The sequence below is a fragment of the Salmo trutta genome, chromosome 3, assembly GCF_901001165.1.
Source record: "Salmo trutta chromosome 3, fSalTru1.1, whole genome shotgun sequence".
Classification (NCBI taxonomy): Eukaryota; Metazoa; Chordata; class Actinopteri; order Salmoniformes; family Salmonidae; genus Salmo; species Salmo trutta.
In genome coordinates, this window is record NC_042959.1 from 52,120,299 (window position 1) to 52,133,424 (window position 13,126).

Below are 13,126 nucleotides of genomic sequence, written 5' to 3' on the forward strand. Positions count from 1 at the left end.
AAGAGGAAAATCTTCATAACATGTACCAGTTGGGATTTTTATGTACAACATCCAAACAATCACCATGCAGAAAGGTTACAAACAGTTCTAAATAGCAAATAACGGGATTCAAACGTAGACTGTGGGGAAAGTGAAATGTTTAAAGAAACCACAACGTGTTTTAACTTTTTATCCTCAGCTTTTTACACCTCTATAATGCTTAATTAAGCATAATACGTTGTAAGGAATTCATGACAGTCGTGTCTACGCTGCCCAGAGCTACAGTATTACGCGCGCTACTAAATCAAATTGTATTGCTCACACACACGTCCCATGGGTGACTACAAATTATGCAGTGTCTGTGAGTCTGTAAAACTGGGAAATGTCATAAAGATACATGAAGATAATACATAGTGACGTGTAGCGCACAATAATCTACACATTCTTGCAGACGAACGGAGCGCTGTCCATCCCTAAGCGACATCGCACTTCACGTCGTGGACTAGTCCGAAGTGGTGATCAGGACGAGATGCTGCTTCCTAAACCATTCCAGATGACTATGACCAAAACCGGCGGCTGTATTTAAATAAGAACTAAGGTAAGATGATTCAAATCCACATTTTCAAATCAAATGACAACTTTCTAAGTAGTTCGGCAATTATTTTCTCTTGTGGAATGTAAAAGATGAAAATAGATTACTTTACACTGATGACTTTCTTTTCTAGGCAAAAAAAAAACAAAAACATAAATGATGTGGCATGTTGTTTTAGTTGGTCTGTATAAATAGTTGACAACATTACAGGAATTCATAAAGTACATTTATGTTGCCAGCTTCAGCCCATAGTTGATACAGTGACTGCAGATGGCTCATGTACTGTACATTGATTCTGTGCTCCAACAATTGGGGTGAGAATCAAGAATGATCCTGATTGAGGAGGAAATCGGTTCCACACCTGCCATATAGAACGATGTCACACTTGAATAAGACATATGTTTTTTTTCTCTATGTTTAGGGTGTGAATGTTGAGAAAGGACAGCATGGGGAAAGGAGTGGCTCTGTTCCTTCTACTGTTGGCACTTCTTCACGAGGCCATAGGCCAGAAAAGAAGAAAAGGAAAGTATAGTGTCCTCAGAGATGGAGCAAATGGTAAATGAAGTCCACATGTTAGTGATGATGGTCAGTCACCGTGGCTTATCCGTTATTATTTGTATCTATATGGCTACATTATATCTGAAATACCCCGTGCATGTGGGGGGCTGAACTTACTGATTTAGCCTCGGTTTCAATTCTCCTCATTAGGAAATGCGACTGAGAATAACAGTTAACCATCGTGTCATACCGTCTTTTTCCTAAATTATCTCGCAAATCTTAGTTTTGGACTGACTTAATGACGAAAATTATCCTATTTACACTAGAATAAATGTTTCTGACTCATATCGATGGCACATAGGCCGTTTTCAAGAGGAAAAATGTCTTATTACATTCAGTTGCTCTCTAAGGTGTTTCTGTCTTTTGTAAAAAGGGTGCACAATCTGCTGGAGAAGTCAAACAACTTTCTCAGCCAACAGGAAGATTTTAATTTATCATTGTCTAAATGTTTAAATCATTGTAACAGTGATTTACTCTAAGTAGATGTACAGTGCATTCGGGAAGTATTCAGACCCATTGACTTTTTCCAAATGTTGTTTGTTACAGCGTTAATCTAAAATTGCTTAAAAAAAATAAAAATCTTCTAATAAATCTACACACAATATCCCATAATGACAAAGCAAAAATAGGTTTTTAGATTTTTTTTGCAAATGTATTCAAAAAATAACAAACTGAAATACACATTTACATAATTATTCAGACACTGACGCACAAATGTGTTTACATCCCTGTGAGTGAGAATTTATTCATGGCCAAGATAATCCTTCCACCTGACAGGTGTGGCATATCAAGAAGCTGATTAAACAGCATAATCATTACACAGGTGCACCTTGTGCTGTAATAACGCGTTTTGTACGGAAAAACCCATTCTGATTGGCTGGGCCTGGCTCCCCAGTGGGTTGGCCTGGCTCCCAAGTGGGTTGGCCTGGCTCCCAAATGGGTGGGCCTATGCCCTCCCAGGCCCAACCATGGCTGCGCCCCTGCCCAGTCATGTGAAATCAGTGGTGAAAAAAGTACCCAATTGTCATACTTGTAAAAGTATAGATACCTTAATAGAAAGTTACACAAGTAAAAGTAAAAGTCACCCAGTAAAATACTACTTGAGTAAGTCTAAAAGTATTTGGTTCTAAATATACTTAAGTATCAAAAGTAAATGTAATTTCTAAAATAACCTTAAGTATAAAAAGTCAAAGTAGAAATCATTTCAAATTCCTTCTATTAAGCAAAGCAGGCTTAATAGAAAGAAATCCATAGATTAGGGCCTAATTCATTTATTTTAATTGACTGATTTCCTTATGAACTGTAACTCAGCAAAAATATTAGAAATTGTTGCATGTTGCATTTATATTTTTCTTCAGTATAAATGTTCATTTGCTTTTGACATTTGCCTGAAGTTTATCCAATCGATCTCCATGTAAAACACATGTATGCATCCCTCTCCCAGACATGACAACATGCTCCATGGAGGTGGCCTTCATTCTGGACAGTTCGGAGAGCGCCAAGACCTTCCTGTTCGAGAAGCAGAAGTCCTTTGTTCTGCATTTCAGCACTCGTCTCACCATGCTCCAGTTGTCTGGATGGACCCTAAAGCTCCGGATGGCTGCTCTCCAGTACAGCAGCTCCGTGTCTGTAGAGCACAGCTTCACTGCCTGGCAGGACCTGGATGTGTTCCACAGCAGAGTCAGCTCCATGGCCTACATTGGCCATGGTACCTACTCCACCTACGCCATCACCAACGCCACACAGCTCTTCACCCAGGAGACCAAGGAGGACAGCGTCAGGGTGGCGGTGCTCATGACCGACGGTGCCGATCATCCGAGGAACCCTGATGTGATCGGAGCAGCGGCGGATGCTAAGGGTAGTGGCGTGAAGCTTTTTGCTGTAGGGTTGTCGGACCTGGCCCGCCAGAGCCAGAACAGTGCCAAACTCCGGGCTATCGCCAGCACACCGACCAAGCAATTCGTCCACAGTCTCACTGACCCCCAGCTAGAGGAGAAGTTACTGAAAGAGTTGGTGAGTGTTCTGTTATCAAAGTCACCCTACACTCAAGTTGAAGATGATTGGTATGCTTAACCAGGCCAGCACAGTATGGTTTGGGTACATTTGTTTGTAGCGTGAAAAGGGTATGATAGTACCTTGCACACTGTCTTTTCTATTTGAGTATGAGAACTTCACAGCTTTTTCCAGAGGTTTGTCAGGGTACAAAGTGAGGGTAACTAAGTTAGTTGCCACACAACATCACTGTCCAACAGTACTGAGCTCCTCAGATAAACTTGTCTTGTTATCATGTCTGTGTCCTAAGCGGGGGCTCAAACCTCAATGGCAGAATTGTTCCTGTGTGGGGAATTCTTCCCCTAATATGCATTTTCCATAAACACAGAGATTTGTCTATATTCTAAATGAGGTCAAGACCTGTCTATGGGAAAACAATAGCATAAATTATACATTTTCCAAAAATCCATCATAGTTTTTTTCAATTCATATTCATCATTAGCAGAGGTTTAAAAGAGAACAGCTTTATTAAGCAAAACTGACAGGAAGTGATCTAGCTCTCTACCGCCTGTACCCCCTGTTGTTTTATTCTGTACCATTGTTCATGTACAGGCTTGCTCAGGTACAATACAATGTTCAATCAATAGTGGTACTGTTGGAATTGTTTCTAGGTAAAAATCTCACACAATCTTCTTGTATTTTTTCCCCATCCAGGGTGCAATAGCGCTTGAGGCGGTAAGTACTTCAAAACAATAAACACTACAATGCCACTGGAAGTAGCAGGTGGAGTGATAAGATTGATTTTGTATTCTTTTCATTGTATCAGTGTCCACAGGCTAAAGTGTGTTTGTGTGAAAGAGGGGAGAGAGGCCCTCCTGGAAACTCAGTGAGTACACTAGATGTTTTTCAACTGAACGTCTAGGTCTACAGTAAGGATTATGCAGTAACCCAGTATGACTGACGCACCACACAAAAACAAAACAAAAACCTTGTAAGAAATACAGAATACTCTCATTCAACAAAGACTCCATATACTAACTTACTGTGTATCGTCAAGGGTCAAAAAGGAGATCCAGGATATGAAGGACCGTCTGGTCCAAAAGGATCAAGGGTAAGTAGTAAAAAGATTGTAAGTCGCTCTGGATAAGAGCGTCTGCTAAATGACTTAAATGTAAATGTAAAATAGTGATTCTCACTATTTTAATGACCTCAGTGATCTACATACAATCCTGATCTCACATTTATAACACTGTCACAATTCTACAAGGGAGAACCGGGAGTCAGTGGTCGACCAGGAAGTGACGGTCTTGAGGTATACTATGTATTTCTTTATTCTGTCATTATTTTCTGAGGCATTCTGTTTTAATTAACTTCCATCTAACCGCCACATGTCCATAGTTGACTGAGATACCTTCAGTACTGGGTGTTGAACACTGTTGTTCTTACTTTACAGGGCAGTCCTGGTTATAAAGGTGACAAGGTGAGACATCTTTCAAGACATTTCAGAATACAATTGTCTTGGTTTAAAGTGTTTTGCCAATGATTGGTTGAACCTGTGCTGTATTTCAGGGGCAGATAGGAGACTGTGGCACCCCTGGGGAAAAAGGAGATGAAGTAAGTACAATGATTACTGCGCCATTTTGGTTCAATCAACATTGTGATCTATTCTACAGTATGTGTGCCAACGGAAGCATGATGTCATCTTGTCATCTTACAGGGCCCTGGAGGACCTCCTGGCCCACGGGGACCCAGAGGAGACCAGGTACAATGTAACATTGTTGTTTTTATTAGAACACTCCTTCAACACATTAACACATCTTTTTAGGACCTTGTTTTAATCATGAATGCATATGATACAGTATGTTCATCTGGAATAGGTTCATTGATTCTCAATGAATGATGCACTTTAGAGCAAGGGCTGAGTACTTTTTTAACTGAGATGTTGTTTGATGACAGGGTGAAAATGAGTACAGGCATTGAGAACAGACGACATCTAAGTCAGTCAGAGACATCCCTTATTCCCTTTCATTCTCAAATATGGAAAATGGAAGTTGAGTTTGTCGTTTTCCCACCCATGCACTTATGGAATGTGAATTTTGGATTATGCCTAATCCTGATGCTAATGTGAGTATCTAAAGCAGTGAATCCAGGCTTGCAGGATATTATTCTTTTCCAGGAGCAGACTTTATGTCGTAGGATTAGCTGCTAGGACAGGGTTGCCAGTTCAGTGGCACTATTCCTCCTCACTATCAGCCCCTCGTCTGGCATGGTATCAGTGATAGTGTTGTTTTGACACCAGGCCCTGACAATGGAACGAAACTACTGCTCTGTTCTGTATAGTTCTGTGCGTTTGTATTGCATTAGTTCAACTGTAAGAAACAGCTACTAACTGGTACATTGTAAAATGTAAAATACACCTCCTCACAATATAGATTTGGCAGATATCAGGGATAAGTTAGATTTTCTGGGCTATCAATTCTATTCAAACAGTAGCTACATACTGTACAGTGAGAAAAAAGGCTGTTGTAGACGCCATTTCAAACCCATTTCACATGGACCTGTTAGGATACTGCAATGGAACCAGTGCATTATATAAATCAACTTCATTGTGCTTTTATTCACTAAGGCCATTTCTGGATTTTTTTTGGTTTCTTCCACAGGGTGTTAACGGACCACACGGGGACCAGGGTCCGGAGGGCCAAACAGGACCTAAAGTAGGCACGCTAATTCTCAGCCAATGACATTCAAGGGTGCTAGGAAATCAGCCAATTACATTCATGGGTGCTACTGTATGACACTTTCCTACATGGAAACACATTTTCACACAGCATCTCTATTGTCAAAGTGTGTTGCTTGGCCAGAGAAGCCATGAGAGCTGAGTTGACCTTGCTCTCCATTTCTATTTAAATACCGATCCTTCACTTTCTGTCAGACATTGACCAGACCTCTCAAACAAGGAAGGCCTTGGAATCAAGAGTGATTTAGAGCCATTTAGCTATTTAGCGATAAAAAAATTAAAAATCTGACACAATGAAGAACATAATGTGTAGCAGGAACAAGTGACTGCTGTATTCTTCGTAAATGCCATTCTGAGATGCGTTATTGAATCCCATGAAGATCCTTTGTCTGCATTTTATTGCCATTTTCCATCCTCGTAGACTTCTGTTGGAATGGATGGAGTTCCTCTGTGGAGAAGCACCAGGGAAGGGTTTTCTCTTACAGTGTGAACTTGGAATAGAAGCGTTTTATGACTAACTTGTTGGTGGTGTGGGTTTCAAGCAGTAGGCGTTTTGACGCATTCACACAGTGATCGTACACCTCTAACACAGGGGGACCAAGGAACCACCGGTGCATCTGGACCAGCAGGTGACATTGGCATTGGGTTCCCAGGTCCAAAGGTAACCTTATAATAACAATTACAGAGATTATGCTATACATTTACAGTTTATGTAAATAACATGAATGTTGAAATGTGTCATTGTTCTCAGGGGGCCAAAGGAATTCAGGGAAGACCAGGAACCCCTGGTCCCATTGGAATTGGAGAGCCAGGACAGCCAGTAAGTATTACTGTAGATGATAGCTTTGGATACCTAAACAGTGATCGCTATGGGAACTTTATACATGACCCTATCCTTCTACCTCTGATTCATATGATCAGATTTGACAATGGTAATCTAAAAACAAAACTAAATGTTTCCATTTACTGGACAGTACATTTTGAAACTGTTTGAGGGTCTAAAATGATGAGACTGTTTATTTCAGGGACCCCCAGGACTTGCTGGAGCTCAGGGTAACCAGGGAGCTGTTGGGGAGGGGCTCCCTGGCCCAAAGGTGGGCAAATATTTGAGTGTCCGAGCATTATACTGTTAGGTATAACTGTACACATCCTAAAGTCAGAAGGAGGTCTGGTGTAAGTACAACGGGCTATTAATATGTCATATGTTTTTTAAATCAATGTGGACTCAAGTATCTATTTTTTCAGGGGGATCGAGGCTACGAGGGCCCCAGAGGTGAGCGTGGTCTCACTGGTGTTGGGGTCAAAGGTGATAAGGTAAAGCAAGTTTAAGACTATTGGACATTACTATGTTGAGGTCTTATGTTGGTCCGTATGATGATAAATGATCAATGATCCATTGAGAATGATCCCATATTCCTTCAGTGAAATGACATTTGATGGGTGGTCTTATGTTTCTCTCAGGGAAATCCTGGACAGCTTGGATCACAAGGACCGGTGGGAATGCCAGGGGCAGGAATTCAAGGAGAAAAGGTACATTCTGATTCAACTGCAGTCAGATCCTTCTGTATAATGTCAATTTGTCTATTCTCAAACACACTGTATACTCACACATACTTATACTCATATTCCTTTTCTTCTAATGTCCCCTTCTTTTCAGGGGAACCAAGGGCCAGTTGGCCCTCCAGGCCCCAGAGGGAATCCAGGTGTGGGACTTATGGGCCAAAAGGTAAGGTTGAATGTCACATGATCAAAGGGAGTCTAATGTCAGGCAAAAACGGAAGTCTTAGATCTGAATGCAAGACGCAAACGTACAGTATATTCCTTTAGTAAATATGATGTCACATATACTGTTTGTTCTACAGGGAAGCCAAGGCTTCTCAGGTGAGCCTGGAATCCCAGGGGAGAGCGGTGTTGGGGAGCCAGGACCTAAAGTAAGTCTGATGATTTAGTAAGACAGTATTTAAACCAGATGAAGTAAAACTGTGTTAATAGAGATTTGTAAATGCTCCTCTAGGGAGAACCAGGATCGGAGGGGTTACCTGGTATTCCGGGCCTCTCTGGAGAGGATGGAGACATAGGACAGAAGGTGGGCAGTGTGTTGTGATGCAATGTCATTATCACTAGGACAGTACATTAATGCCAGTCTGTCAACTGACAGTGTTCATTGTTTACAGTATTGTGTATTTATTTCACATGGTATCAGGGTGACATTGGGTTACATGGGCCCAGGGGACCTGATGGGGCACCCGGAAAAGGTGTCCCTGGAGAAAAGGTACAAATCAGTTATCTTAAAGCATTTTCACTATTTCAAAGGATGTATGGAAAAGAGTGTCTGAAATCAAGCTGTGACTATTCTCTCAGGGGGACCGAGGGGAGCGGGGCTCCAGGGGCCAGCTAGGGGCAGTAGGGCCTGTGGGGCCAATGGGGGCCAAGGTAAGCACATGCACAACAGTCATGCCCAACACTACTGACCCAAAGCATGGTTGGTTCTGCTGTTATAAAATATTTCATGTTTCAGGGTGAAACCGGAAGTGCGGGACGAGCAGGTACAAATGGACCACCTGGGCGGGGGTTACCCGGAATCAAGGTAAGTTCTGGTGAGAAGGAACACTGACAACACTGTTGGTTACTACTTTATTAGGATATTAAAGTGTTACCATATCTTAAGGATGATGTCAGTGTTCTGTTTTATGTTGGGCTGTTTTGTGTCCAGGGGGACCCTGGTGCAGTAGGCCCACCCGGACATGTTGGTGAACCAGGAATAGGAATCACTGGACCGAAGGTCATTTGATTCAGCTTCTTTCAGTTTGATTTGGGAGGTGCAAGTATTTCTCAAATGTCCAATGAACCACATAAGACCATTGGTGTGAAACCACTCTCACTTTTTAGGGTGAGAGAGGGCTACCAGGGCCCATTGGTCCACCTGGGCTTAAAGGGGAAGGCCTTCCTGGAACCCCAGTAAGTATCCCCATTTTCTCTAGTATTATGATCATATTCATTGATCTATGCTGACTATTCAGTATGTATACTGTATGAATGGATGTTCTGTCATGCTTATTAGGGAGCCCCTGGAGTACCAGGACTGACAGGTGAGATTGGACCAGAAGGAAAAGGTTTACCTGGTCCTAAGGTGAGTTTTCCGGTGTAATGATTGCATAAACTCTATTTAGGTCACAAAATAACCTTAACCCAATTATAGGGGCAACTTAATGTGTTTGTTTTGAGATCTCTATGTGAGTATTTAACCTGAGGATCTTTCTGTTCAGGGAGACCGGGGAACTCCAGGCCCCACAGGACTAGCTGGAGCACCAGGAGTTGGGCTAATGGGTCCCAAGGTCATAAATCCTATTCAGACCAATAATAATTATTTTATCAATGTGTAGGAGGAGAAATTAGCCATCATGATTGGAGTACACAGGATATCAATGATTTGAGCAAGATTGATAGGAACCATATGACTGGCGGAGCATCAAGATGACATGATTCTCTCTGCAGGGGTCAGCTGGTCAGATTGGAGCACCGGGTCCCCAGGGACTGCCTGGAGAGGGCATTCAAGGACCAAAGGTACAGTTAAAGGACCGTTTAGTAAGCCATGTTAGGTCATGGTACAGCCAGGCATATACTAGTGCTGTGTTTCCACAGGTCAAAATGCTGAATTGATTTTGCCTGATAGGGGGACTCAGGATTCCAGGGGATCACGGGCCCCAGGGGGCCCCCAGGACAGGGTATTCAAGGGGATAAGGTAAGAACCTCCACACAAACAACATAACATGTAGCTTAATAAATATAGAGATGTTATCCAATCTCTAATCTCGGCAGCCAGAACCAAATCCAGTCTCACAAACGGTCTTGAACTTGACAAAGTTATAATGCTTTCCAAGTTATAGAAAAATGATTCCGTTTTGCTGTTCCTACAGGGAGACAGGGGGTTTGTGGGCGAACGAGGCAGAAAGGGGGACAGTGGAGAGACTGGAGAGACAGGAGCTCCTGGACCTTTGGTACTAGTCTTACTATAAATCTGGAAAAAGCATGGACATTATCAGATGTATATATTTGTTATTGAGTGACCTCCTGAATTACAGGGCAGACTGGGAGAAAAAGGGGAAGCTGGCCTAACAGTAAGTATAGTCTGTTTTGTACACTGTACCTCCGTACTGTAGTATTACAATGACTAGACACTAAAGTGTTTTACCATCTGTTACAGAGAGAGGAGGTCATCAAACTGGTCAGATCTATATGTGGTTAGTGTGGTAATGTGGTAATTCACACACCAGGTACAATACCATACCTGTAATGGCTGTTTGCAGAGACTTTCAATGAATCTTTCTCTTTCCCCAGGTTGTGGGGTGAAGTGCCGTGAGAGCCCACTGGAGTTGGTCTTTGTGATTGACAGCTCAGAGAGTGTGGGCCCTGACAACTTCAACGTGGTTAAGGACTTCGTGAACGCTCTGGTCGACCGTGCCTCCGTGAGCCGGGAGACCACTCGCGTCGGGGTGGTCCTCTACAGCCACATCAACATGGTGGTGGTCAGTCTGCACCAGCAAGCCAGCCGGGACCAGGTCAAGACTATCTCAGTTTTATATTTCTCAAAACTTTATTGAGGCCTCTGTAATGATAACATTCAATTCATATGACATAACAGTTCAATGCAAGGTGATTTTCTCTCAAGCGTCCAAATTGAAAAATCTTACTCTCCAGTACAGTAGCCTGGTCCCAGATCTGTTTGTGCTGTCTTGCCAACTCTTATGGTCATTTTCACATAAGACCTCACAAACAGATCTGGGACCAGGCTACATCAGAGATGTTATAAATATTTATCACCACCAGGTGAAGAAGGCGGTTCGCACTATGACCTACCTGGGCGAAGGCACCTTTACGGGCAGCGCCATCCATCAGGCCAACCAGGTGTTCCGGGCGGCCAGGCTCGGGGTGAGGAAAGTGGCCATAGTGATCACAGATGGACAGGCGGACGAGAGGGACTCTGTGAGGCTGGAGGAGGCAGTGAAAGAGGCCAATGGCAGTAACATTGAGACGTTTGTCATCGGGGTGGTGAACCAGAGTGATCCACTGTACGAGGAGTTTAAGAAAGAGCTCCACCTCATGGCCTCTGACCCAGACAAGGAACACGTCTACCTGATTGATGACTTCAGGACACTTCCTGGTAAGCAGGAAGTACCTTTCACTATGATGTCCATCCTTACTGAAGTTTATGTTCCCTTTAAGGAACATCTTGTAAAGCCACAGTTATATTTGAATAGTTAATGTGGGCCTAAATACTTCTAAAGCCAGAGAAACACCTGTGCTGTTAAAACTAGCCAAAGAAAATGCAGTCCTAAATATCTGTACGTTTTACATAGCTGTGTCTTAATGCCTAGTCCCAATAATATTGGGGTACTGTCTTGTCTTGGATCGTCCAGCCCTTGAGAGCAAGCTGCTGAGTCGGATCTGTGAGAGTGATGGCGGGGCCCAATTCAGCTCCATCCCTAGCTCCAGATACTCTCCCGGAACCCCTGGACAAGCCGGGATTGTCAGGGAAACCCCAGAGAGGACTGATACTGACACGCCCACTTTCAATGGAGACTTTACAAAAACACAGATGGTGGTGAGAATGACAACACTTCGACTTTACATAATGGTTCTGTCATGATCAGAATAGGGCTGCACATTTACTGAGCTTTACGGACGTCACTAAGCTTTGCAGTACAATATATCATGTCATTGTAAAATATAGTATTGTGAAGAAAATTAGGACAACTCACCATAACCAAATGATTGCTAAAAAGGCCCCACATAAGGATAGTGTCTGAACTTGAATTTCTGCTAAATCAGCCATGAATTGAGTGTGTGTTGTGTGTGTGTGCATGCACATGTTCATTTGCAAATGCTTTCATACATGGACCTGTGTGTCAAGATTTTGATTGCAATCACATACTATAGCAGATGTACAAAATACATATATCCATTTCTTTACCCTCTGTTAAACAGCCAGGTCCACCAGGAGAGTCAGACAGAGTCTTTATCCCACAGGGCCCCCAGATCGGGGACCGAGATAACTCGGAGACCTACAGGGTACCATCCTTTGACAGGGAACCCTTCAAGCGCCTACCAGAGTTCCTTCTTCCGTCAGAGATGAAGAACCCCTCCCACAGTGTGGTCACGACGGGCTCCCAGGCCCCCACCCAGAGGCCCCATCCCGTAGTAAAGCTACCCGGGCTCCCCGCAACCTCTCCCCCAACCTCTCCACCTCTGTCCCAGGATGCTTTAATACCAGGTGATTTGATTGATAGGATATAGCACTATTCCAGAGCTCAAACTACTGTGTAGCCTTTGCTGATATTTCCCCATTTCCTATTCTTGTCATTTCATTGAACGCTATGCAGTACAAGTAAAAGCAATGTCCCCCATTTGTCTTCCTTTTTTCCCCAGATGAGAGATGTGGACAGATTCTGGACCCCGGGCCTTGCAGGGATTACTTTGTGAAGTGGTACTATGACACTACGGCTAATGCCTGTGCCCAGTTCTGGTTCGGAGGCTGTCAGGGAAACCAAAACCGATTTGAGTCGGAGAAGAGCTGCAAAAACACCTGTGTTAAGGTCTAACATACACACATTTGTTGACTTGTTTTGAATGCTTATAAATCTACTTGACTGTATTGATAAGACATGATATATTTGGGTCAAAGGTGGGTCAATTTCAATATCAGTGCCTTATCGCTTCACCAATACTTTGACATGTGGATAGAAATGGATAGAAAACTTGTCGGAGAGAGTACTAGGTGATGTTGGGACCAAATGTTCGATCACAGTTATTTCGGATTCCCTCGTCTTGGAACTGTTGGCGGTAACATGGCACCAATTCAATTTAACTTGAATTAAATTGAATTCATCCCCTCAGGGGCAATAAGCTATTTACATAACTCTGTATATGTGGGTCTTTGTTTTAACATAAGCGCCCTCATTTCTTGGAGGTAACTGTAAGTGAATGAGACTTAGGGCTTTTGAAAGAAGTATAGAGTGAGGGAACCATTACATTTATTCATGTTCAAGATGGAGTAATAAGGGCAGTGCGAAACGTATTGATTTCCAAAAACACTGTTGAACACTAAATGGTAATGTTGCAAATGTGGCAGGTCTTAACACTAACCTTTATCCTGATTAACTGTTCTATAAGTAACTCATTTGTATGAAAACTGACTGCTGGATATTATTGTTTATAACACTGCACAATTTCATTAAAGTTAAGTAAATGAACAAAGAGAATGTTGTTAA

General features: G+C 42.7%; 1 protein-coding gene across 2 annotated transcripts; it reads left to right on the forward strand.

Moving 5' to 3' along the window:
• The first annotated feature begins 331 nt into the window (after window positions 1-331).
• LOC115178016 (collagen alpha-1(XXVIII) chain) lies at window positions 332-13,104 on the forward strand. 2 transcript variants are annotated; one of them, XM_029739028.1, is made up of 36 exons: window positions 332-577; window positions 993-1,126; window positions 2,574-3,142; window positions 3,836-3,856; window positions 3,948-4,007; window positions 4,179-4,232; window positions 4,389-4,433; window positions 4,575-4,601; window positions 4,691-4,735; window positions 4,839-4,883; window positions 5,782-5,835; window positions 6,451-6,519; window positions 6,610-6,678; window positions 6,884-6,952; window positions 7,104-7,172; window positions 7,320-7,388; window positions 7,516-7,584; window positions 7,721-7,789; window positions 7,873-7,944; window positions 8,062-8,130; window positions 8,220-8,291; window positions 8,377-8,445; window positions 8,572-8,640; window positions 8,748-8,816; window positions 8,920-8,988; window positions 9,125-9,193; window positions 9,354-9,422; window positions 9,532-9,600; window positions 9,776-9,856; window positions 9,941-9,976; window positions 10,063-10,099; window positions 10,197-10,417; window positions 10,686-11,019; window positions 11,276-11,460; window positions 11,844-12,129; window positions 12,285-13,104. In XM_029739028.1, exons 2-36 carry the CDS (start codon window positions 1,000-1,002, stop codon window positions 12,455-12,457), a joined length of 3,579 nt encoding a protein of 1,192 aa, XP_029594888.1. In that variant the 5' UTR covers window positions 332-577; window positions 993-999; the 3' UTR covers window positions 12,458-13,104. The 2 variants fall into 2 exon arrangements, with proteins under 2 accessions (XP_029594888.1, XP_029594893.1); XM_029739033.1 differs by having other exon boundaries at window positions 993-1,093.
• The last annotated feature ends 22 nt before the right edge of the window (window positions 13,105-13,126 follow it).